At 42.0% G+C, this 27780-nt stretch overlaps 1 protein-coding gene across 1 annotated transcript; it reads left to right on the forward strand.

Moving 5' to 3' along the window:
- Positions 1 to 2178: 2178 nt before the first annotated feature.
- On the forward strand, positions 2179 to 14379 carry LOC309543750 (uncharacterized protein; the record flags this gene model as incomplete). Its single annotated transcript, XM_082276193.1, has 3 exons — positions 2179 to 2887; positions 3085 to 3476; positions 13282 to 14379. The coding sequence occupies 3 exons, from the start codon at positions 2179 to 2181 to the stop codon at positions 14377 to 14379; spliced, it is 2199 nt and encodes a 732-aa protein (XP_082132319.1).
- Between the last annotated feature and the right edge of the window lie 13401 nt (positions 14380 to 27780).

Here is a 27780-nt window from a genome sequence, read left to right on the forward strand (position 1 = left end):
TGGGGTCATTTGGGGGGGTTTTGTGCTATCTTGGAATTTTAGGGCCTCCGAAACTGTGATAGGTAGTCAGGAGTGAAATCAACAATTTACGCCCTTGGAAAGCCTGAAAGTGGGGACTGGTTTTCGGGGACCTGTACTCGGCTAGACTGCAAAAAAGTCTCACACATGGGGTATCCCTGTACTCAGGAGAAGCAGCAGAATGTATTTTGGGGTGTCATTTCACATATACCCATGGCATGTGTGAGCAATATTTCATTTACTGACAACTTTGTGAAAAAAAAAAAAAAATATATATATATATATATTTCCCGGAACTTGTGGCAAAATATAAAATATTCCATGGACTCACCATGCCTCTCAGCAAATAGCTTGGGGTGTCTACTTTCCAAAATGGGGTCATTTGGGGGGGTTTTGTGCTATCTTGGAATTTTAGGGCCTCCGAAACTGTGATAGGTAGTCAGGAGTGAAATCAACAATTTACGCCCTTGGAAAGCCTGAAAGCGGGGACTGGTTTTCGGGGACCTGTACTCGGCTAGACTGCAAAAAAGTCTCACACATGGGGTATCCCTGTACTCAGGAGAAGCAGCAGAATGTATTTTGGGGTGTCATTTCACATATACCCATGGCATGTGTGAGCAATATTTCATTTACTGACAACTTTGTGAAAAAAAAAAAAAAAAATATATATATATATGTATTTCCCGGAACTTGTGGCAGAATATAAAATATTCCATGGACTCACCATGCCTCTCAGCAAATAGCTTGGGGTGTCTACTTTCCAAAATGGGGTCATTTGGGGGGGGTTTGTGCTATCTTGGAATTTTAGGGCCTCCGAAACTGTGACAGGTAGTGCAGAGGTGACATGCACAATTTACGCCATTAGAAAACCTGGGAGTGTTGATTGGTTTTCGCGGTCCTGTACACAGCTAGGCTCCCAAAAAGTCTCACACATGGGGCATCCCCATACTCAGGAGAAGTGGCAGAATGTATTTTGGGGTGTAATTCCACATATACCCATGTCATGTGTGAGAATTTTATCTTTTAGTGACAACGTTGTGTAAAAAAAAAAAATAAAAAAAAAAAATAGTAATATTCCCAAAACTTGTGGTAAAATATAAAATATTCCATGGACTCACCATGCCTCTTAGCAAACAGCTTGGGGTGTCTACTTTCCAAAATGGGGTCATTTGGGGGGGTTTTGTGGTATCTTGACATTTCAGGGCCTCCTAAACCGTTAGAGGTAGTGAGAAAATGCAATGAAAAATGTACGCCCTTTGAAATTCTGATGGTGGGGATTTGTTTTTGTGGTCCCGTACACAGCTAGGCTCCCAAAAAGTCCCACATATGTGGTATCCCTGTACTCAGGAGAAGCAGCAGAATATATTTTGGGGTGTAATTACACATATACCCATGGCATGTGTGAGCAATATATCATTTCAATGACAACTTTGTGTAAAAAAAAAAAAAAAAAAATTTTTAGTCATTTTTCAAACACCTGTGACAAAAAAATGAAATATTCAATGAGCTCAACATGCCTCTCAGAACATTCCTTAGGATGTCTACTTTCCAAAAAGTGGTAGTTTGGGGGGGTTTTGTACTGCCCTGCCATTTTAGCACTTCATGAAATGAGATAGGCAGTCAAAAATTAAAGCTGCGTAAATTTCTGTATTTACACCATAGTTTGTAGACGCTATAACTTTTGCGCAAACCAATAAAAATACGCTCATTGAATTTTTTTTTGTCAAAGACATGTAGCTAAATATATTTTGGCCAAAAAAAAATACATAAATTGAGTATATTGGATATTTTTTAAAAGACAAAGTTGAAAATGTCATTTTTTTGCAAAATTTTCGCTCTTTTTTTATTAATATCGCAAAAAATAAAAAGCGCAGAGGTGATCAAATACCACCAAAAGAAAGCTCTGTTTGTGGGAAAAAAAGGACGTAAATTTCGTTTGGGTACCACATTGCATGACCGCACAATTGTCAGTTAAAGTCACGCAGTGCCGAGTCGTAAAATACCCCCTGGTCGGAATGGGGGTAAAATCTTCCGGGGCTTAAGTGGTTAAAGAACCTCGAAAAAGAAGAGAAGGATCAGAGGATTAAGAAGCGCAAAAAGTTCAATCGTGATCTTCAGGATTATCTGTCCAGTAGCGTTTTTGAGTAGCAGAAGCGTTTAATGGCAGAATTGAATCCTGATGATGAGGTTATGGAAGTAACCCCAGCTCTAATCAATGGAGCAACATCAATTCCTCAACCAATAACCAACACCAAGAAAACACAAAAGAAGGGACCACATCAGAATAATCGTCGTCCTTCATTTAAATCCCCATTTAGGGGACAAAACCCCAAAAAAGGTAAACAACCGGCCAACCAACATAAGCCAAATAATTCCTATAACAATCAAGGTTATAATACTAATTGGCAACAGGGAAATAGAGAACATCAAACTGTTCCGAATTATCGTAAGGAGGATTTTTTGCATACTCCGGGCTACCCAAACACTCCACAATGGAGAAGGGGTCCTTACAATTACCCTGAACCAGCTTATCACTATCAGAGAGATCAGGGTTCTGATTATGGCCACCAACGTCCAGCCTATGGGAGGTATGATCATAGTCCCCCTAGACCAAGTACACATTGGTATGATCCACCTACAGGACCTATGAGAGGCCCGGATAGGGACCAACGCTGGCAGGGAAGACCTGATAATAGACAGGACAATTACCAGTACAATGTCCCAATTGAGAATAGATTTTATCCTTTAAAGGATAATGAAAGCCCCAACAATATTCAGGCTTCCTCAAACTCAAATGCTTCCCAACGGTCCAGGGAGATAACATCAGAAAATATTACATCTCAAAACCCTAACAATCAAAGCTATCCAGGTTGGGGTTTTCCCAGGGCCACACAGGGAACCAAGCGCCCTACCAAACCTCAAGAGGAGTTAGAGGAGGCAGGCGCGTCAAATCTAAAAAAAGTAAAAACATAGCAGGGGCAGGGGTCTTCAACCTAAGCAAAGTAACGTTGTCAGAATCCGAAAAACTCATTTTAGATAAAGGTCTCAAATATGCTCCTCCTAAAGGGTTGGATAAGTTCCAAACCTACATGGATATCCATAAATTCGTAAGAAAACTCAATGTCAAGAGATATATATTGAGCAATCCCATCAAAGAGAATCGCATGGTCAGCTCAGAGATTCACCACTCTGGCCTGTCTAATGCTTCTCTATTCAATCCGCCAGGATCCCTAGCTCCATCACTTAGGGTATTCAGGGACGTGTTGCTCAGAGATTTGGATAAGATCAAGCCACATAAAACCTCCTTGTCTGCCGAACTACAAAAAGGCCTAGATTCCTTGTGTGATAACAAGGATCTGGTTATTAGGCCGGCAGACAAGGGGGGTGGCATTGTGGTCCTTGACCGTTGTGATTACAACAAAGAAATGGGACGTATCTTGGGTGACAGCCAAACATATGTACCTCTCTCTAAGGACCCGAAATCTGCATATAAAAAAGCTTTAGTGGAGATAGTCGATAGGGGATTTGATCATAATATAATTAATAAAAAGGAAAGAGCATATCTGGTTCCTAAGTGCCCCCGCACTGCGGTTATCTACTATCTCCCTAAATTACATAAGAGTCTGACTTCCCCCCCGGGTCGTCCCATAGTCAGCAGCATTGACTCTGTGACGTCCCGGGTGGGGAAGTACATTGACGCTTATTTGCAACCCATAGTGCAGACTACACCAGCGTACATTAAGGACACGAGACACGTCATTGGCCTTTTGTCATCTTTGACCCCCACTGAACACCTTTGGCTGGTCACAGCCGACGTGTCATCCCTCTATACAATTATTCCTCACAATGTGGGATTAAATGCGGTAAATATGTACCTTAATAGAGATTCAGAACTGCCGGCTATTCAAATATCTTTCATCATGGAATTGTTGGAGTTCGCTACACACCACAACTATTTTTGGTACAGTGGACAATTTTACCGCCAGGTCACTGGTGTGGCCATGGGGGCAAAATACACCCCTTCTCTGGCCAATTTATTTATGGCCCAATGGGAGGAGGACGTCATCTATGCCCATCGCAGGCCGCAGATACTACTTTGGGCTAGGTATATAGATGACGTGCTCCTCCTATGGGATGGCCAATACAACGACCTAATATCTTTTTTGAACCAACTTAATTTGAATAACCGTGGTATACAGTTAAACTATGAATGCAGTCAGACTAGCATTAATTTTCTAGATCTTACTATAGGCATTAAGGATGGACTGTTTACCACTTCGACCTATTTTAAGACAACCGACAGGAATTCATATATTCCTGTCGATAGTTGTCATTATGCACCTTGGTTAAAAGCGATTCCGAAGGGTCAATATCTTCGCATCAGGCGTAATTGTTCCAATTTCCAAGTTTTTCAGACTCAGGCCCATACCCTTACTGAACGATTTCTAGATAAAGGTTACGATGCAAAATTTCTTCAGGATACTTTATCAGAAGTTAGTCAAATGGATAGAAACCAATTATTAAGGAATGTCAGTAGAGCTGATCAAAATGATTCTTCTTATAACCTGCCATTTGTTACTCCGTTTTCAAGTCAGCATATGAGTGTCAAAAACATCATAAAACGGCACTGGCATATTCTGGGTAATGATTCCGTTTTGGATCCTCCCTTCCAGCTAAACCGCGTATAGTTTTCAAGGGGGCTCCTACTTTAAGAGATAAGATAGCACCCAATATTTTAGAACCACCTGCACCTAAGCCTACCTTTCTAAGCCAACTGACAGGCTTTTACAAGTGTAATAGATGTCGAGTATGTTCATTTAGTTCCAAAAAATGTAGATCAGTCAAACAATTTACAGCTACTAGCACTAATAGGGTCCATGCTATCAAGCCGTTTATTTCCTGCATGACCACTGGTATAGTTTATCTCCTCCAGTGCCCATGCGGGCTTCAATATATAGGGCGAACTAAAAGACCCCTGCAGGTTAGATTAAATGAACATGTGTCCAACATACTCAAAGGGTTCCCGAAGCATTCAGTGTCCAAACACTATGCCCTGGTTCATGGCAAAAACCCCAAGAATACACTTTTCTTGGGGATAGACAAATTTGAACCTCATTGGAGGGGGGAACCCTTGGTGAGGGGCATATCAAAGTTAGAGATGACTTGGATACACCGTGCCAAAACATATGTGCCGTTTGGTCTCAACGTTGATGTTGAGGTTAATGCTTTTATTGATAATTCATGATTATTATTATTATTTTTTACCTTTCCTGGTTTTCCGGGTATAAAAAAGTTTTTTTAAAAAATTTTTTTAATTTTTCTTTAATTTTTCATATACTTTACAAATAAGAATTACACCTAGTCTTATTGTTACCTTTAAAGGGGTTTACTGTTAAGATGTGTACTAGTACGTATCTACTTAGCTTATCCTTGGATCGGATTTAATTGCTTTTGGATACTAATTTTTATATATTTTTACCCTTCAGTACAATGTGGCCTTCACTGACTACACTATGTTAAGCATGGCTCTCTGCAAAGAAATTGCAATTCCTTTTGTTGCCACCAGATGGCATTGCAATTATATTGCTATCGTTAATGTCGAGCTTGACCCGATTCTTTTGGGTTTAGATGACACCGTTTTAGGATCGACAATACATAAATTTTCTGATTTTATTTCCTTTTTGTTTTGGTATAACTAGCTTTCATTAAGGATGTAATGTGTAATCGAGACTTTGCTTGGTTCTTTGCAGGGAGACCATGCATCTCTCTTAATTGCCATTAATTGGTGTTCTTAACTTAATAATGTACTCAATGTCTGATATGTTTTTTCAGATAATTATTTATGTAACCTGCAGCGAGCGGGACTGTTCAAATTGCCTTGCTTGCTATGCACAATTAGGGATGCTAGGCTGTGCCCGGATATCATTGTGGTACCATGAATTGGATGCCCCGTTCCCACATTTAAGATGGCGGAGCGGTCCTCATTGCTCTCCGGTGGCCCAGCCCCATCCCTTCTGGTTAAATAGATGGCGTCAGTACGCCGTCCGCACCTTTGAAAACGTCATCTGTGACGAAACGTCGTAAGGACACGGCGTACTGACGTCATCCGATCGCGACCAGGAAGTGCGGACGAGCGGAGACCGTCCGGCCGGCGGCCTTGATATACATGCTCCCCATTTCCTCGTTTCTGTAAGTTTTATTCTCTTTTTCTTCAATAAATCGTATGGTTTTACACTACGGAGGTCTTTTCTTTTATTTGGTGGTGATTATCCTGGTCTCATTGGAGTCACTCATATTGGAGTCACTTGCCCTGGAGTCCACTGCAGGTTCCGTGAAGCTCATCATCCCTATAGGCTCATTTACCATCCCCTTAGGGTAAGAGGCAAATCCTACTGGTGAAGGCTGGCGTCCTGTCATACTTGACTCTCTTGCTCTATTTGGCTCAATCTGATTTCTATCTGGTAAGAGGCGAGTGATATTGGTGGTGGTTATCTACATAGAAGACACCCATTTAGGATTTTCTATTCACATTGGCAAACATATCTTTACACTGTGGTAAGAGGCGACTCCGGCTGTCACAGGATTGCACTTATATGATTGCATGTTTTTCAGCTATCTTTGGTAAGGGGTACCTTAGGTGTCCCTATTAGAGCATTTCTCTTTTTCTTTTTTCTGATTTCCATACACTGGCGGTGTTCACACTATTCATCCAGTTGTTAGTCACTCACTTTGGTGTATTTTTTCATCCGTTTTTGTTGGGTTTTATGCTATTGCGTTTTTATCTTTCCTCCAATTTTTTGAGTCTACGCGAGATATTGGTTCCAGTCTACTATCAAAGAGACGAGATTAGCTTCTGAGAACCTGCCTTTTGATTTACCAGCTCTGGTAAGCGTATACCCATAGGGAGCCTGTTTGGATACTGTGTTCCTGATTTATATGGACTTTATGGACTTTATTTTCCATTATTCAAGTTAGCGCGACTTTTTATAGAAATATTGCTTGGGGTGTGGTCACACTTGAAGTTGCTGCTGTTCTCCTGTACCATTAGCGCGGCTATTACTTTTTATTTACAAATAAATTTTGAGAAAGCTCTGTTCAATATTTGAACATCCTTATGCTTCAATAGAAGCAGTATGGTTTTTATTCTTCATACTCACCTTGGCAAGCGCTTGTATAGAGTCCCTGGTTGAAAGAGACAAGCAAGATTTCAAACACCCCAGATGGGACTCGAACCCACAATCCCTGGCTTAGGAAGCCAGTGCCTTATCCATTAGGCCACTGGGGCTTGTTTTTTTTATAATGATTGCCACACATATTAGTTAAGGCATGAGGAAAGGGAATTTCTAAGGCTTTTATTCTTCATACTCACCTTGGCAAGCGCTTGTAAAAAGTCCCTGGTTGAAAGAGACAAGATTTCAAACACCCCAGATGGGACTATGTAGACCCCTTATGTATTTATACATGGTGATCATATCCTCCCTTAATCTCCTCTTCTCAAGAGAGAATAAATTCAGTTCCTCAAATTTATCCTCATAACTGAGCTCCTCCATGCCTCATATCAGTTTGGTTGCCCTTCTCTGCACTTTCTCCAGCTCCCTGATGTCTGGAGAACTGGTGCCCAAAACTGAACTGCATATTGCAGATGAGGTCCTACTAATGATTTGTACAGGGGCAAAATTATATCTCTCTCTGGAGTCCATGCCTCGGTTAATACAATAAAGGACTTTGCTTGCTTTGGAAACCGCAGCTTGACATTGCATGCTATTATTAAGCTTATGATTATTATTATTATATAGGATTTATATAGTGCCAACAGTTTGCGCAGCGCTTGATCTACCAGAACACCCAGATCCTTCTCCACCATTCACTTACCCCAGTTGCACTCCCCCTAGTATGTATGATGCATACATATTCTTAGCCCCCAAGTGCATAACTTTACAATTATCAACATTAAACCTCATTTGCCACAAAGTTGCCCAATGAAACAGTGCATTGAGTTCGACTTGTAAGTTGGAGACATCCTGTAAGGAATTTATTCCACTGCAAAGCTTGGTGTCATCTGCAAAGACTGAAATGGTACTTTTAATCCCAGACCCTATATCATTTATAAAGATATTAAAAAGTAACGGTCCCAACACTGAACCTTGGGGTACACCACTGATAACCTTAGACCATTCAGAATAAAAATCGTTAACCACTACTCTCTGAATACACTTTTAGTTGTATTTTGTTTTCTATCCATTTACAAACTGATCTTTCCAAGCCTATAGACTTTACCTTACACATTAGCCGTGGTTAGGGAACTGTGTCAAACGTTTTTGCAAAATCCAAGTATACTACGTCCACAGCCATCCCTCTGTCCAAGGTTTTACTTACCTCCTTATAAATAGAAATCTGATTTGTCTGACAACTTCTGTCTTTCATGAATCCATGCTGTCTGTTAAGTAAAATACTTTTTCCAGCAAGAACTCATCTATGTGGGCTTTTATTAAACTCTCCAGTATCTTCCCGACTTTAGAAGTTAAACTAACTGGTCTATAGTTACTTGATAAAGACTGTGATCCCTTTTTAAATATAGGCACCACATTGGCCTTACGCCAATCCAGTGGTACTATTCTAGTCAAATGAAAAGTCCCATTAAAAAGTCCCTAAAAATGAAAGAATGGCTTTGAAATGACAGAGCTCAATTCTTTTAGGATCCGTGGGTGTATGCCATCCAGGTTCAGGTGCTTTATTCTGTTTAAATAATTCTAGACCATATCACTTTTGAGCCATTATGTATCATTTAGGGCTGTGTCAATACCATCCCCATTATGGTTATGAGCATCCCCATGCTCCTTTGTATACACAGAGTTGAAGAAAGTATTTCATAAATGTGCCTTCTCTTTGTCCCCAGTCACCCACTCCAGATTATTTTGTAAAGGGCCTACATGCTCAAACTTGATTTTTTTTACTGTTAATATATTTCAAGAATTTTTGGGGGTTTGTCCTACTATCTTTTGCAATCTGTCGTTCGTTTAGAATTTTTGCATCCTTGATTTCCTTTTTACATATTCTATTATATTCTTTGTAACATTTAAATGATGATAGTGTTCCTTCATTTTTGTATTTGTTTAACCACTTAAGCCCCGGAAGATTTTACCCCCTTCCTGACCAGGGGGTATTTTGCGATTCGGCACTGCGTGACTTTAATGGACAATTGCGCGGTCGTGCGACGCTGTACCTAAACGAATTTGGCGTCCTTTTTTTCCCACAAACAGAGCTTTCTTTTGGCGGTATTTGATCACCTGTGCGATTTTTTGATCACGCGCTATAAACAAAAAAAGAGCGTAAATTTTGCAAAAATAGCAATATTTTTCCCTTTTTTTTATATGAAATTCCCCCAAAAATAAATGTAAAAATCAAAATTTTTTAATATTTTCGGCCAATTTGTTTTATGCTACCTATGTTTGGTAAAAAAAATCGCAAAAAGCGTATTTTGATTGGTTTGCGCAAAAGTTATTGTGTTTACTAACAAAGGGAAAGATTTTTGTCATTTTTGTTGTTTTTTTTTTTAATGCGTAATGGCGGCGATCTGCGATTTTTTTCGCGGTACTGCAACAATGCGGCGGACAGATCGGACCCTTGACTGACATTTTTGACACTTTTGGGGTTACCAGTGACATTTCTACAGTAATCAGTGCTATATATATGCACTGTTACTGTAAAAATACACTGGTAGTGAAGGGGTTAACTTTATTTGAGAGGGAGGGGCTGTGTGTGTCCCTAGGGGCGTGATTCTAACTGTGATTGGCTGGGGCTTCAACTGTATGCAGAGTGATCAATGGAGCTACATAGTAGATCCATGTGATCATCTCTCATACAGAGAGGAGAATGACAGGCAGCTTGTTTACACAAGCTGCCTGACTTTCTCCCTCTCCCCCGCCGATCGCAGAGTGGCCGGCGGCGATCGGGTCCGCCGGTCACACGCGCGGGGGGGTCCGTGACCACGCGGGAGCGGGAGCGCGCCTCCGGCGGCGCGCGCTCGCTCCCTAAACCCTCACAGGCGAGCGACGTAGACCTACGTCACTTTGCCTGTGAGGGGCTGACCGCCCACGTAGATAGTCGTGCGGCGGTCGGCAAGTGGTTAAAAGCTCTTTTTTGAGTTTTTCATATAAGTGCAGACTAAAGGTACTTATACATCGCCGGTATGCATTCTGGTACTGATAGGATATCACAGAGGGATGCTTCTAATTGCACACCTATTGGTAATTAGTCATCATTAGTGTTAGGCGAATGGTTTGGGCCGAGCGATAGTTCAGAATGTTCGGCAAACACCTTAATTTTCGGGGTGCTTGGCAGATTGTTTGCTCGCCGAGCGACCCACAATGCACTGCGTGCTGCACAGTGCATTCTAGGGCCCTAATTGGTAATAATAATTTACTGATAAGGGTACAGAGCACTGTCAGAGCCCTGATTGGACAAAGTGATGATGACTTTATCCAATCAGGGCTCAGTGTTTATAGTCCCACCCCACACTATAAAAGGATCCTTTCCAAGGGAAGCTTTTGCAGTATGTTGTTGGAGTGGAAGATAGATAGAGCAAGGCTCAGTTTGCTACTAGCGGGTTAATGTGTTCACTGATTGTGACTCTTGAGTGTAGAGTGTTAGTGTAGTGCTATTATAGTGTCAGTATAGTGTGTTGTCAGTATAGTGTTAGTGTAGTGCAGTGTTTAACACAGCATTACATAACATTTAGTGCTATATACAGTGCTTCATACCCCTTTATTTTTTTTGGTAGCTGCATGTTTTTTTTTTTTTTTGTCCCCTGCCTGCCCCCTTTTTTTTAAATTGTCATTTCTGCCAGCGTCAGTCCTCAATTTAAAGTGCACCAAACACCACTTTTCATTCAATAAAGTGCATACAATCATACATTTCCCAGTTTCTATTAAATGTGGGTAATAAGATCCTCCCCCCTCCCCCCTCATCATGTCTGGAAGGCCAACAAGGAGAGGCAGATGTTCCCATGCCACTATGAGGGGCCCAGCAGTGTCTGTGTCCACAGGCAAAGGTGGACATGGTCCGTCCTCAGACAAAGCACCATTTCCTCTGTTTAGTGATGTTGCCCATGCTATCCCGCCACAGCATGCAAGGGAGGTGGTGGACTGGCTTACTAAACCATCCTCATTCTCTATGACCCAAGCTGACACTAGTGCGCAGTCCACCGCAGCTGCCAGAGCAGGTTATTCTGCCTCTAGAGGGTTTGCGGGATGAAGGGACCACCAAAGAACAATTTTTCCACAACTGTTTGGCAGGGCCATCACATTTCAATTCTTTACAGCAAGGCAATTCTTGCTTTCCTCAAGAGTACCACCATAGGGTTACAGTGTAAAGGCACCACCAATACCCAAAGCCCAATTTTTCTGCACCTGTTACTTCTATCCAAAGTCTGTGTTAGAGGCACTAGACTTTATCTAAAAACAATTGTTAATCTTAGCCTGAGTGTACTATAATTTGGCTTCTTCACACAAGACTGTTAACTGTGGTGCAAATCTTTGTCGTTTTCCATGTAAAGCCTGCCAAAGAGATACCAGAATTTATCCAAAAAAATCTCTAATCTTGTTCCGAGTGTACTACATTGTGGCCCCCAAGCGTTGTCTTACCTCTTTGCTTGCCAACAAGGGTTTCTCCACCAAGTACTAAGTCATGTTTTGCTTGGGGATCAAATACTTATTTTACTCACTGAACTGCAACTCAGTTTATAACATTTGTATCATGTGATTTATTTGTGATATTCTGTCTCTATCATTTAAAAAACACCTATGATAAAAAAAATGATAGACCCTTCATTTCTTAATTTCAAGTGGGCAAACTTACAAAATCTGCAGGGGATCAAATAACTATTTTCCACACTGTAATAGCAATATTTCATAACTGTGGGACCGCCGTGGAAGCAGAGAATTACTGTTGTATTTTCGGCCACTTCAGTGTTTTCTGTGGTCTTCCAGGTCCTGTGCCGAGTGGTTGCTGTTCTGCATAGTAAACACTCAGAATGGTTGCCATTCACAGAAAACCTTGTGTTTTTTTCAATAAATACAAGGCATTCTCTGACTTGACAAGGTGGGAATCATGATGTCAGCACCCCACCTCTCCACCTAACCAATCAGAGAACGCCTTATTATCACTGAAAATAAACAAAGTGTTCTGTGAATGGCAGCCGTGCTGAGTGAGCAACCACCCTTGTTCATTATGCAAAAGAGCAGATGCTCAGTATTGGACCTGGAAAATAATGTTGAACACTGTAAAAGCAATGAGTACTACTGTGATCCTCTGCTTCCACAGCAGTCCCATAGGTATGGAATATGTATACTTACAATGCTTCTATGTAACCAATGCTACTTGTCCAATGTAACCATGTAATAAAAACCATACTTGGAATTCAGCTTAAACCATTTCCCTCCTGTAGGACGTACCCATACGCCCTCGGGTTGAAGTGGTTATACCAGAGCCATGGCTGCAGCTGCAGTCATGACATCAGTATCAATCTTTTCAGCCGGTAATGCTGAATCATATAAAAGCGATCTAATTGCTTTTACATGTGGTGGAAAGGGTCCCCACCACCTTCCGCTGCCTTTCTGGGCTCTCCCATTCCACCAGGAAGCCAGAGACTGAAGCCACCGGCTGATCATAGAGATGAAGGAGGACCAAAACTTCCTCAATCATTTTTATGGTCTATGAAACTGGAAACGACCAGGATATTTCTCCAGTTTTGGTTTGAGGTTATCAGACCATTACCAGCTTAACAGGATCTGATCAAACTCATCTCAGTTTGACCAGATGCTTTTAAGGGCAGATGAGAGATCTGGGGTCTAAAAGTTTCAACTATCGAGATTTTTAAGTACTGTAGTTTGTCGCCATTCAACGGGTGTTTGGTATCTATTTATTCAGTGGAAAATCATCTTTTTATAGTTTATAAAAAAAATGGCTATTATATTGGGTTTTTGTACATTAGAATTCATTAATTTGCATTTTTTCCCAAAAATTTGCGTTTGAAAAAGCCACTGCACAAATACCGTGTGACATAAAAAAATTGCAAAACCCCATTTGATTCTCTAGGGCTTCTGCTTAGAAATAGATAGTTTGGGGGTCTAAGTAATTTTCTAGCAAAACAAAAAAATGCAAATATTCACATGTATGAGAGAAGTGTCAGAATTGGCCTGATATTGAGGTTGTTAAATGCTCACTGAAATCATACTTTTATTTACGTATATCCTTATTTTCCAGACTGCAATTGACACAAAGCCAGAAACATACCAGAAGGAAAACATGTTTGTCTTCTTCAGTACAGTGTCTGACTTACAAAAGCTTGTTCCTGCAAAGCAAATCCATTTCTTCAGCAGCCAATGGCCAGCAGATAGTGTAAGGCCTACAACGGGAACGAGTTCAGTTACTCAGGACAATACGAACTACTCCAAGGACCTAATGACTAACAGACAAACTAAGTCACCCTCTTCCACTTTAAAGAACAAAACCGTTAAAAGGTCATTGTCGGCTAATGTGAAGTTTAATATACAATTTTTATCTTCAGATGGGACAAAACAGAAGGTTGAGTTAGTGAGGGAAGAGAAAGAGCCTACAGACAGACAGTTCAGGTATAAAGAAGTCAAAAAGATTTGGCAGGAAAGCAAACAATGCCCAAAACCTGGCCTGGCTTGGGAGGAAAGGGCTCAGCCTAGTCAGCTGGGAACAGTCATAAATGGAGTCAACCCCAAGAAGAGAGTAGACTATGACCGAGGTTCCCATTCCAGGCCACAGCAAGTCTCAAAGCCTTCTGGTTCAAGCAGTGCAAGATCATCCATGCCAAGGCCGAACAGTGTGGTGGAAATGCAAAGATGGAGCTACATAACTATCTCAAAACCTCTTTCGCCACCAGGACACCAACAAGGCTCTTCAGAGATTGGCAGTTTATTTCCAGCTGTAGAGTCTCACCTTATGAAACATTCTCCAAGATCTGGGAGAAGATGTGATAATTCTCCCAACACTCTTACCACGAGACCCCTGGTATTGGAGGCTAGAAAAGGAAGACAAAGTTCCCTGCCAGCGGAAATACATCCACAGGGAGTCAAAATCCAGACTCACCAAGCAGAGAAGATAACGTCTTCTCCCAGACAAGACAACAGAACACAACAACAAGGTGACAACGTGAGTTCACACGTCATAAATTCATCATGGTCATCTCCAATGCTTGGGAATCCTGAAATGATAAGTCCTGTCCATGAATTTGGCAAAGAGCAAACAAAAAAATCTGGTACCTTTACAGCCCATCATACTACAATCCCAGTTATCAGCATCCCAACGGCACAAACAGATACTTCCGAATAAATGTTTCTATCAGATTTTTCCAGATTTTTGTTTGCATCAAAATAATTATTACTTTATTTTTTTTTAAAGGTATCCAAGTTTGTATCAGTAATGAAACAATTAAAAATGCAGGAAAATATAAAAGCTTTAATATATATTTTTGTAGAGTTTCTAATCGCAGCTTGACGATGGGCTGGTGACCAAGTTGTATTAACCACTTAACCACCGGAAGATTTAACCAGGCCATTTTTTGAGATATGGCACTGCGTTAATTTAACTGACAACACTGTACCCAAATAAAATGTATGTCCCTTTTTCCCCCACAAAGAGAGATTTCTTTTGAGGGTCTGCAGTTTTTATTTTTTGCACTATAAACAAAAAAAGACCAACCATTTAAAAAAAAAAAAAAAACTATATTTTTTACTTTTTGCTATGAAACATATCCAATAACAAACATTGTAAAAAATCAAATGTCTTCATAAATTTAGGCCAATATGTATTCTACTACATATTTTTTGTTAAAAATAAAAAAGAAATCTGAATAAGTGTATATTGATTGGTTTGTTATAGCGTCTACAAACTATGCAATTTTTTTTTTTTTTTTGTACTAGCAATGGCGGAAATTAGTGACTTATAGTGGGACTGTGATATTGCAGCAGACATTCTGACACTGACATTTTTTTGGGCATCAGTGACACTAATACAGTGATCAATGCTAAAAATATGCATTGTCACTGTACTAATGACAGGGATTAACATCAGGGGCGATCAAAGGGTTAACAGTGTGCCTAGCTGGTGTTTTTCTAAACTGTGGAAGTTAATAGGGGAAGAAATGCTATGCAGGGACTCAAATTCCATCCCTTCCCTCCTGTCAGAACGGCGATCTGCCTTGTTTACATAAGAAGATCGCAGTTCTGTGTCTTTTCGTGCCGGTTGACAAATATGCAATGCGGGAACCCTGCAAATCCGCTGAGGGTTCCCGCATCGCACTCAACTCGCAGGCAGTTCAAACTGCCATATGCGAATCGCTGGGGGCGTCAATACAAAGTTAACAACACCCCCAGATTGGTTCGCATATGGCAGTGCGAACTGTCAATTCGGACATGAATCAGATCGCATAAGTGGGAACACCCATGTGATCCGATTCTGGTGCGGACCAAAAAAAGGGTCCTGTGTGACTTTGGTCCAAATGCAATGGGAATTCAGCCATACAATCTGTATGGCTGAATTTGCAACGCTCAGATATTATATGTGATTTGCAGAGCAGTGCACTGCGAATGCGATGACAGACATCACATGGTATATGTGTGAACCGGCACTTTCTCACAATATGTGGGTTCCGGCGGAGATCGAGTCTGGGATACATACTGATCAGCTTTCGCTGTGTTTAAGAGGGAGCAAGCCTTGGCGGCGTGCATGTGCGTCCCATACCTGGAAGTGTCGGATCCTGTATATATACGTGATTCGGCACACAGGTGCCGTCCTGTAGCAGTATAATTGCTATAGGGCGAACCTAAACTGGGTAATTGCAGTAGAGCAAAGTAAGGCCACTGCGATGTCTGGTCAACAAGACCGACTGAATTACAGTTAAAAACGGTATTTCAACACCGTGTTTAGTTGGTTGCCTGGAACTCATCTTTCATTTCCTATCACCCCCTGCACACCTGTTGAAATGTCAAATCAGGCTGATGGTTGAAGTGTTGGCACTCACTACTGCAATGGGAGAGGAAAGACCGCAGGATTTAAAATCTACCTGCAGCTAGTAGTATCAGATCCTGCCAGCCGGTGTTCAGTTGGAAAAATGTTTAGCACATAAAAGGCCAGGCAGAGGAGTCCTGATAGATGTCAAGGAGCAGTGGCGGCTGGTGCTCCATGGGCGCGGGGTTGGGCGTCAGACGGACCGCAACATACTACCCCCTCGGACCACACCAGGCCACACACCATAACCCCACAACCCCGGCGCCGGCTCACTCACCCTGCCTGGACATATAGAGGGAAGGCAGGGAGCAGCAGCAAACGGCTGCTTCGTTTTCCTCAATGGCCAATGGCATGGCTTCTCCTTTCGGTCAATCGGGAAACGGGTGTCAGGACCCGCTCCCTGATTGACCAGGAGGAGGATCCATGTGACAATAGCGAATATTCATTTGCTATTGTCACACAACTGGGTGGGCTCACTGCGCCCCCAACCCACCCTTTTTTTTAGCCTATTAGAGCCCCATTGAACTCCATGTGTCCAGGGCCCTGCATGTAGATTAGGGGGCCGGACGCATGAATCACCAAAAATAGTGCAGGAACTACTTTTTCAAATTGTTGCGGCACCGCAAAGTCGGCATCGCTCCGATTTGAACGGTTCCATTGCCGACAATATGGTGTGACTTGTCATGGGTTTTGGACCTGTCAAATCGCATGACAAGTCACGCCGGTGTGAACCAGGGCTAAAATCTAGAAAATGATTGGTGACTATGCACAGCTGCACCAGATTCTGTGTGCACCAGTTTTACTAAATCCTCCCCTCCTCAAAGGGTTCTGATAGGTGTCAAGAGGTGGAGACTCCAAAAAAATGAGAATCTCCATCTTCAGGGTAAAGCTTCGTACACACGATCAGATTATCGGACTAATTTTCTTCCGTTTTTTGTTGCATGCTAATCTCATATGGAAAGTGAAGAGGTTACTTAACATACGAAATGTCCTGTACAACAGAATTCAACTTCAGAAGTGATGTCATGTGTTGAATTGTTCTGTATGTATTCTTTCATTTCTGAGCATGCCTAGTCTTGTTCTTATGATTTATTTCAGACAAAAACTGTACTAATTAAACAAAAATCGGACGCTGTGTTCACCTACAATAAAAATTCTATAGCCTGCACTTCCGGTTTTTGTCGTCCCAAAAATCGGAATTGGCTGTCGAAAGCACTATAATAACGATCCGAAAATCAGCAGATCTTTCATCGGACGAAATTTTACTTCCGATTTTCCTATCGTGTGTACGGGCCTTAAAGCAGACAAAAAACAGAGAGGTCAAAAGTAAAAGCTAAGATGGCTAGTCAGAAATATATACGTTTTTTCTACAGCCAGCCTATATTAACCACTTGCCGACCGCCCACCGCAGTTTTACTGCAGCAGGCTGGCTCGGCTGCGCCAAATGACGTAGTACTATGTCGGTCACGCACGTGGTGCTGGGGGGCAAGCACATGCCACAGCCAGTGTGCTCCCATCCCCACTAGGCAGCAGGGATGCCGATGCACAAGGCCGGCGGCCGTGATTGCCGCAGAGCACCTGTGATCGCTCCCCGCTGGGAGAGAAGAACGGTCAGCTGTTGTAAACACAGCCGATCTTTCTTCTCTCTGAAATGATCACTTCAATCATCCTTCTATATAGGATCGCAGGTCTCTATGGTCATTTCACAAGTCCTTCCCCCCACAGTTAGAAACACTCCCCTAGGCTCACACTTAACCCTTTGATCACCTAGGGTTAACCCCTTCCCTGCCAGTTTCACTATTACAGTAACAGTGAATGTTTTTAGCACTGATTACTGTAGTAATGTCACTGGTCCCCCCAAAAGTGTCAAAAATGTCAGTTAGGGGTCCGATCTGTCCGCCGCAAAATCGCAGATCGCTGCCATTACTAATAAAAAATAAAAATTACATAAATCTTTCCCCTAGTTTGTAGACGTGATAACTTTTGCGCAAACCAATCAAAATACACTTATAGCGATTTTTTTTTTTTTTAGCAAAAATATGTAGCAGAATACAAATTGGCCTAAAAGGATGAACAAATTTGATTTTCAAATTTTTTTTTTTTGGGAATGTTATATAGTAGAATGTGAAAAATATTGTTTTTTTTTTTTTTTTTTTTTTTTTTTGCAGAATTGTCGCTTTTATTGTTTATAGCGCAAAAAAATAAACATTACAGAGGTGATCAAATACCACCAAAAGAAAGCTCTATTTGTGGGGGAAAAGGGACATCAATTTTATTTCTGTACAGCATCGCACGACCACACAATTTTATGTTAAAATAACGCAGTGCAGAATTACAAAAAATGGCCTGGTCATTAAGGGGGAAAAATCCTTCCGGGCCAGAACTGGTTAATAAAAGAAAGTGGTGTGCTGTGTTTTCTTAGCTTAATAGTAGAGTTGAATCAATTTTTGATTTTTTTACATAACTTATATTTTTTTTCTTTGGCAAATAAACAATAAAAAAATAAAAATGGTTTTCAATGTTTAAATAAAAGGAATGGTAGAGGAGTGAATGGTTACTATGTGAAAATATGGTTTTACTACCACAATACAATTTTGTACTGTCTTTGTTATTTTTTTTTATTTGCCCTAACAGTTACATTTTCACTACAGGTTTGTGGGGCAAATCCCCTTCCACTAAGGTCCAAGGAGATTAAAAAAGGATACACCCGAAAGCCTATCTTGGTAATATAAAGTGATTGCAAAGGTTTTCTTTACAAATAAATAAAAAAGAGGTTATACTTACCTTAAGCAGTCCCTTACCTCCTCTTCTGGAGTCCCCGACCGGCGTTCCTCCTACGAGCGCCCCTCAGCAATCCGAGTGCTAAGGCGGCACCCGTACAGACGCACTCCCGAGCCAGACTGTGTGTGTCCTTAGACACCCACCGCTTGGCCTGGCCATGCCCTCCTATTCCTCCTCACAGGATTTGACTCTAGTGATACCTAGTTAAAACAAGCTCTCTATAGGGGAAATCAGGACCACCTTCCTCCTGCTGGGGATCCCTCTAGTGCAGGGATCTCGAAACTATCTAACTATAAAAGGTCAGTTTATTATCCTTCAGACTTTAGAGGGGCCGGACTGTGGCCAGTAGGTGCACAAAATGTCCTGGCATTGGTAACAATGTTGGTTGGTATCAGTGGAAGAATACTGCCCCATCATTGGTGTAAGGGAGAAGAATAGTGCCTTATCAATTGTGTCAGTTGGAGGAATAGTGCCCCATCAATGGTGTCAGTTGGAGGAATAGTGCCCCATCAATGGTGTCAGTGGGAGGAATGGTGCCCCATCAATGGTGTCAGTGGGAGGAATAGTGCCCCATCATTGGTGTCAGTGGGAGGAATAGTGCCCCATCATTGGTGTAAGGGAGAAGAATAGTGCCTTATCAATGGTGTCAGTTGGAGGAATAGTGCCCCATCAATGGTGTTAGTGGGAGGAATAGTGCCCCATCAATGGTGTCAGTGGGAGGAATAGTGCCCCATCATTGGTGTCAGTGGGAGGAATAGTGTCCCATCATTGGTGTAAGGGAGAAGAATAGTGCCCCATCAATGGAGTCAGTGGGAGGAATAGTGCCCCATCAATGGTGTCAGTGGGAGGAATAGTGCCCCATCAATGGTGTCAGTGGGAGGAATAGTGCCCCATCAATGGTGTCAGTGGGAGGAATAGTGTCCCATCAATGGTGTCATTGGGAGGAATAGTGCCCCATCATTGGTGTCAGTGGGAGGAATAGTGCCCCATCAATGGTGTCTGATTGCCGCCTGACACCGGCGATCTCTCCCCGCTGACAGAGAAGAACGGACGGCTGATGTAAACACAGCCGTCCGTCCTTCTCCCTGCAATGATCACAGAGGCTATGTGATCCTGCTATATAGGATCGCAGGTCTCTTTGATCATCTCACAAGCCCAACCCCCCCACAGTTAGAATCACTCCCCTAGGCTTACATTTAACCCCTTGATCACCAATAGTATTAACCCCTTCCCTGCCAATGGCATTATTACAGTAACAGTGCATATTTTTAGCACTGATTACTGTAGTAATGTCACTGGTACCCCCAAAAGAGTCAAAAATGTCAGTTAGGGGTCCGATCTGTCCACCTAAATGTGGCAGTCCCACAAAAAAATCGCAGATCGCCGCCATTACTAGTAAAAAAAAAAACAATAAAAATTACATAAATCTTTCCCATAGTTAGTAGACGCGATAACTTTTGTGCAGACCAATCAAAATACGCTTATTGCGATTTTTTTTACCAAAAATATGTAGCGGAAAACAAATTGGCCTAAAATGTTAAAAAAATGTGATTATTACATTTCTTTTGGGGGGGGGGGGGGGTGGATGTTATATAGCAGAATGTGAAAAATATTGTTTTTTTTTTTTTCAAAATTGTTGCTCTTTTTTTGCTTATAGAGCAAAAAATAAAAATCGCACAGGTGATCAAATACCACCAAAAGAAAGCTCTATTTGTGGGAAAAAAAGGGTGTCAATTTTATTTGGGTACAGCGTCACACGACCGCGCAATTGTCCGTTAAATTAATGCAGTGCTGAATTGCAAAATAGGGCCTGGTCATTAAGCAGGAAAATCTTCCGGTCTTAAAGTGGTTAAAGAGGGTTACATCCTTGAAATAAAAGTAATCTAAATTTTTTTTTTTTTTTTTAAGAGGGACAGTGTAAAAGTAAAAAATAAAAAGTAAAATAAATAGGAAAAAAAAAATTTAAAGCATTCCATCTGTCCAAGCTCGCACACAGAAGCAAACGCATATGCAAGTCGCTTCCACATATGTAAACAGTGTCCAAACCACACATGTGAGGTATCACCGCAATCGTTAGAGCGTGAGCAATAATTCTTGCACTAGACCTCCTCTGTCTTTCTAAACTGGTGACCTTTAGAAAATTTAAAGCGCCCCGTCCCTCCGAGCTCGCACAAAGAAGCGAAGGCATACACAAGTCGCACCCACATATGTAAACGGTTTTCAAATCACACATGTGAGGTATTGCCAAGATCATTAGAGTGAGGGGAATAATTCTAGCACTAGACCTGCTCTGTACCTCTAAACGGATAACCTGTATACATTTTTAAAGTGTCACGTATGGAGATTTTTAAGTACCAAAGTTTGTCGCCATTCAATGAGCATGCTCAATTTTAAAGCATGACATGTTCGGTATCAGTTTACTTGGCGTAACATTATCTTTCACAATATATGAAAAAATTTGGGCTAACTTTACGGTTTTCTTTTTTTTAATTCAAAAAAGAGTATTTTTTCCCCCAAAAAAACTGCATTTGTAAGACAGCTGAAAAAATACGGTGTGACATAAAGTATTGCAAAGATCTCCATTTTATTCTCTAGGGTCTCTGCTTGAAAAAAAAAAAATATATATATATATATATTATATATATATATATATATATATATATATATATATATATATATATATATATATACAGTGGTGTATTTTGGTTTTGTGCTGCCCTAGGCAAGGCTAAAATTGGGTGCCCCCTGTAAATTTGCCCCACTCCTTCCTTTTTGAACGTATTTGACTCCCTCCAAAATGTAAGGACTACAAGTCCCAGCATGAACCCCAAAGATCTTATGAGGGGGGGGGAGCGAGGGGGGTGGAAGAGAGAGGGGGTGGGTGGGGGAGGGAGGTGTGAGAGAGAGAGGGGGATGAGAGAGAGAGAGAGGGGGGGTGAGAGAGAGAGAGGGGGGAGAGAGAGAGGGGGGTGAGAGAGAGAGAGAGGGGGGATGAGAGAGAGAGAGAGAGAGGGGGGGGAGAGAGAGAGGGGGGGAGAGAGGGGGATGAGTGAGAGAGAGAGAGAGAGAGAGGGAGGGGGATGAGAGAGAGAGAGGGGGGATGAGAGAGAGAGAGAGAGATAGAGGGGGATGGGAAAGAGAGAGGGGGGTGAGAGAGAGAGAGGGGGGATGAGAGCAAGAGAGAGAGAGAGAGAGAGGGGGGTGGGAGAGAGGGGGGATGAGAGAGAAAGAGAGAAGGAGGGATGAGAGCGAGAGAGAGAGGGGGGATGGGAGAGAGGGGGATGAGAGAGAAAGAGAGACGGGGCATGAGAGAGAGAGAGAGGGGGGATGAGAGAGAGAGGGGGGAATGAGAGAGGGGGAATGAGAGAGAGGGAAGAGGGGGGTGAGAAAGAGAGGAGGGGGGTGCAAGAGGCAGCCCTAGAAACCACTGGCCAAAAATATTCTCAGGTGGAGGGGGGGACTTTTTTGCTCCCCCCCTGCAAAGTGCTGCCCTAGGCCAAAATACAGCACTGTATATATATATATATATATATATATATATATATATATATATATATATATATATATATATATATATATATATATATAATGTTTGGGGGTTTAAGTAATTTTCAAGCAAAAAATATAGGCTTGGTCCTTAAGTGGTTAAATCAATGTGGATTACATTTGACCATGACTATAACCTTACTATGTAGGCCACTGCACACTATTGTTTTTTGGTATTAGCCAGACCATCCCTGCAGGGTTCTCAATGGGATTAAATGTGTAAATGTTTTGGGTTTTACTTAACACAAAAGGTCTACATGATTAGTGACCACATAACACCATCCCATCCTTGATTAGCATTCCTCCCCTGGAGTTCTGCATTGTCTATGTGCTCCTCCACCCACAGCATTTTATTTTCTTATACGTAGGTGTTGCTTTTGCTTGGTCAACATATGGACAAAAAATGTATCCTCTAAGCAATGTTTTTTTGTTTAACTATATAAATTGGTGGCCAGGCTCATGCTGATATCACCTAAACTTATTTCAGTGAAATAAAGGCGATCAGTCAGCAAAATCCAAACCGGTAGATTTTCTCTTTGAGAACAAGGAAAGGTGGGGAGGGGGGAGTCTACTCCATGGATTAACATGCACACTCAGAAGATTGTAATAGTTTATGCTATGAACACTTCACAGAGCAATCATGTAGCAGTCTCCTTTTGGCTAAGATCAGCTCTATTATCTGTTCTTATAAATGTCCGGGGGTATAAGCCTGTTGATTCCCTGTCTCATAGCAGGTATACTGGCTGAAGAATATTCCATCTAGTATGATGGGGTTTGGGAGGGATCCTTCTCCACAAAGGTTTGAAACCTAGTTCCATTAGGTAATGTACAAAGTTTAGTATCCCTCATTTGAGGTTGGACTCCAAGGAACCCTGTGCCTCCTGGTAAGATGGATCTGCCGGCTTTGGTTTGGGGCTTGAAAGGCAGGAAGCCCGTGGAGATCATGCCCTATAGAAGTGATACCCTGAGGTGCCAGAAAATCACTATTGTTTTGAGACCCCCACTGTGAGTCACGTCTGGGGAGTAAGTGGCCTTTGGTTTTGTAACTCTCCCTTAACATTGTTTTGCCCTGGAGCCTTCATCAAGTACCTGGCGGTTCTGCTTTGGCAGATACCCAAGGAGCAGGCAGTGCCATCTTAAGAGCATTAAAGGGCCCTGGGCAATGCAGTGCACTGGGGCCCTGCCTACACAATCACTCACAAGGAAAAAAAAAGGAAATTATCAAAATTATTAGGCTATATTTATTGGTACAGCAGTGCAAGGCTAATGACAGCTTCCAAGTTCGACGGATGGGTCCGGTGAACACACACATGGACGGGAGTCAGACTCGACTGTCCTGTGCGTGCCTGTTCCCGTGGAGGCAAACAGGCATTCCTGCAGTTGTGGGCTCCCCCTCCATGGCCCAAGTGGCCTGACAGCAGCGTAGGGCCAACAGGCGCTTGCCACCTGCTAAGTTCGGCGGTGGGATGCACACGGGAATCAGGACTAATGCTTGGCTGGGGCTGGGTCGCTGGGCAGGTGGGGCCACCTGGGAAATTGGGGCCCCCTGGCGTGCCCATTCGGTAAGATGGCCCTGGGGGCAGGATCTGCCTAGCTTTGGCCAGGTGATTTACAGTACTCAGCCACTTTCAAGAGCCTTACACCCTGGAGGGTCACAGATCAAGCAGGAGGACCACCACACCCTCGTGTACTTCAGCACTTTTTTTTAGTTCAGTTTTTATTTCCAGACAACAAAAAAGCAGTCTGATCTTCCAGTATTCATCTCATGTCATCCTTTAGGTAGCTTAAGCAAGTACACAGCTAAATACTGAGTATTGTTGAAAACATACAAATAAAAATCAATATGTCAAGAGAAACCATGAGTATGGCTTCATAGGTAAAGGATCCTGGGCAACCTGACCAAAATGGGACCTGTTATGGAGACTCTCATCCAATGTCCAAGACCTTTTACTATCAGGTTGGGGATCATTTATAAGTCTGCCTGCCCAATTAACTGCCCTCAGTACTCCATTCTTGCTTGACACAAATTTCAGGTGAACTTGAACATTTTTAGAAAGCACATGGCAATTTTAAGTTACTTTCAACCACTTTCAAACAACTGGTAATTTGCATATTATCGCAAGAAGAAACAATCAAAAACCTAGCAATCTACCATCTACTGGTTCAATTAACCACCAGAATTCATTTGGTTGTAAAGTCGAAACAGGGCAATAAATTGGTTCTTGCTGGAGAAGGTTCTGAAGTGCTGTGAAATGTGGTTTTCAATGCTTAAGAAAAATGGTTTTACGCTACTCATGCTTTACTTCCCTCTAAGTGGCACGGAGTATGGAGTGTATAGTGAATCTATGATCAACTGTGCCTGGAGGAAACCTAAAGTTGCTGGATATCATTGCAAATGTATATTATGAACATACTTAAGAAATAGGTGGTCAAAAACTCAAACACTCCAGGATTTGAAAGAATCTTCTTATCCATTTGAAAAACACATGGAGGGCTTGCCCTTCCTGATCTAATTGATTAGTTCTCACAAACAAAAAAAAATATAAAGTTTGGATAAGGATATCCTTAACTTACAACTGAAATATATACCCTTAGTTGCCCCCAGAGTTGTGACCAACGTCAGATACCTTACCTCCTACTGTTTCCACTACTATGCAAATTTGGGATAATATGCTTAAAAAAAGGATTCCTATCTTCCAGGCTGGGACCAATGACAGCTTTATTCTCTAACTCTTAATTCTCACTAGCCCTAAATTCTCCTACATTTTTAGCCTGGAGCAGAGCAGAAGCTACTTAATTGACTTGTCCCCCGCCTTAGAACTTCCCTCATCTATGAAGAGGGATCAGTTGACCTTGCTTGGGAAGTTTCAACTTTCTAACTTTGGTCACTCTATCTATCCATCCATTGTCTTTACTAACTAGACCCCCTTAGAGTTTTGAGCAATATCTTCTACCCGAACAGAGGCAGACCCATATAGTATCTATGATTCATAAATCTCTTCTATCTGCAATGTTTCCCAAATTTTATTATTTCATTACTAAACAGGAGAAAGTGTTGGGGTGGTCCATACTCCCCACTGACTCAGATAAGGTGATCACACCAAGACATAAAATGTCCATATCGGCTACAGAAACTACAAGATCATGTCCAGATAGTATAGCTGCCCTGTAGGCATGCATATCACAGAACTGACATGCCCTGATACATGTTGGAGATGTCTGAAGGAGGAATTCATGATGACTCACATATGGAGCAAATGCTTGCTCAGTTTACCTTTCTGGGACAAAATCCTAAAAAATGACAATACAATTTTAGACAGTGACATTACACCAGACCCCCTCATTACTCTATTAACAATTTTTCCAGGCTCTATTAGGGCTTGATGACAGTGTGCTCAATCATACAGACATTGGGGTTCTAACCAGGTTACTACAGTGTTGGAGTCGATTTTATACTTTAGGTATTGGCCGATCTAATGTGAGTATGCAAACTGATGGTTGAATACACAAGGAATTAGAAGCACACAAAGATTGTACACATGATCACATATTTATTTTGTTTTTGGTCACACATTTACAGCTCATTCATACTAGTGGTTGGGGGGCAGTAAAACTCCACGGTTGAACCACGGTTTTAACGTCCCACCCAACCACTCCTCCTTTAGCTGCAGAGGCAGCGGCTGCGGGTATACACATGGCACATTGCGAGCATATCATAGTGCAGGGTACAAAGAGTTAAAGCAGGAGGCGAGGAGGTAATACAACTCCTGATCACAACCTGCCAAACATCTCTGAAAAGTAATTAAGGAGTGGATCGCTTTTCAGAGGAGCGGTATATAATGTGGGGGTGAAAAGTTGGAAACGGCGCTACCTAGCGCATGTGCAAAGATGCGGGTGAGAAATAGAGGAAGAAAGTGCTTAGTGCATAGTATATAGTGCAAACATGTGTAGGTGTATATGCCTGTGACAAATTCCAAGTCACTGGCTAAAAGGACGATTTAAAACAATCACCTGGATATGACTAAAATGTGGTGATTTATAATAAATATAGTGGTGGAATACTTTCCAATAAATAACAGTGAAATTAATATTATGGTGAACGATAAGGTAAAAAGGATAAAAAAGTAGTTGCTACAATACAAAGCGGAGAGAATGCTATGAATGCCTTCTTAATGGTATAAATCCAAAAGAGCCACAAGAGGTCGCACTTACCCTATATAATTGATAGTGTGAGTAGGAGCCGAATAGGGTATAAGAAAAATACCTCAAACCTTTTCCCAGAATGTCCTCACGGACCGATGGGTCCCATCTGGGTATAAAGGGGAGAAGACAACGAACCTCTTAGTGCAGTAGTGAAGGAGAATATTCCAAAAGGCTTGTAGTAACTCACGCTTTAGGATGCAGCAGATCAGCTCAGACTCGTGCAGGCAACGCTGTGGAAGCTTCCGCGTTCCAACTGGGGCGAGCTGCGGACCGGAAGTGACGTTAGGTTCCGCCCTACGTACGTTTCGTCACAGGACGTCTACGGGAGCGGTCAAACCGTTCAAGCAGTCATGACAGTTCACAGAACAATACATTATAAATCTACCCAGCAAACTTACCAGTAAGCCAGCAAAATAAAAAGTCTAAACCGTTTTGACAAATTGTGTTAGGTTTACATTATATATACAGTATCTCACAAAACTGAGTACACCCCTCACATTTTTGTAAATATTTTATTATATCTTTTCATGTGACAACACTGAAGAAATGACACTTTGCTACAATGTAAAGTAGTGAGTGTACAGCTTGTATAACAGTGTACATTTGCTGTCCCCTCAAAATAACTCAACAAACAGCCATTAATATCTAAACCGCTGGCAACAAAAGTGAGTACACCCCTAAGTGAAAAATGTCCAAATTGGGCCCCAAGTGTCAATATTTTGTGTGACCAGCAAAATTTTCCAGCACTGCCTTAACCCTCTTGGGCATGGAGTTCACCAGAGCCTCACAGGTTGCCACTGGAGTCCTCCTCCACTCCTCCATGAAAACATCACAAAGCTGGTGGATGTTAGAGACCTTGCACTCCTCCACCCTCCGTTTGAGGATGCCCCACAGATGGTCAATAGGGTTTAGGTCTGGAGACATGCTTGGCCAGTCTATTAACTTTACCCTCAGCTTCTTTGGCAAGGCAGTGGTCGTCTTGGAGGTGTGTTTGGGGCCATTATGTTGGAATACCGCCGTGCGGCCTAGTCTCAGAAGGGAGGGGATCATGCTCTGCTTCAGTATGTCACAGTATATATTAGCATTCATGGTTCCCTCAATGAACTGTAGCTCCCCAGTACTGGCAGCACTCATGCAGCCCCAGACTATGACACTCCCACCACCATGCTTGACTGTAGGCAAGACACACTTGTC

This window comes from Pelophylax lessonae (genome assembly GCF_965119305.1).
Source record: "Pelophylax lessonae genome assembly, contig: HAP1_SCAFFOLD_340, whole genome shotgun sequence".
Classification (NCBI taxonomy): domain Eukaryota; kingdom Metazoa; phylum Chordata; class Amphibia; order Anura; family Ranidae; genus Pelophylax; species Pelophylax lessonae.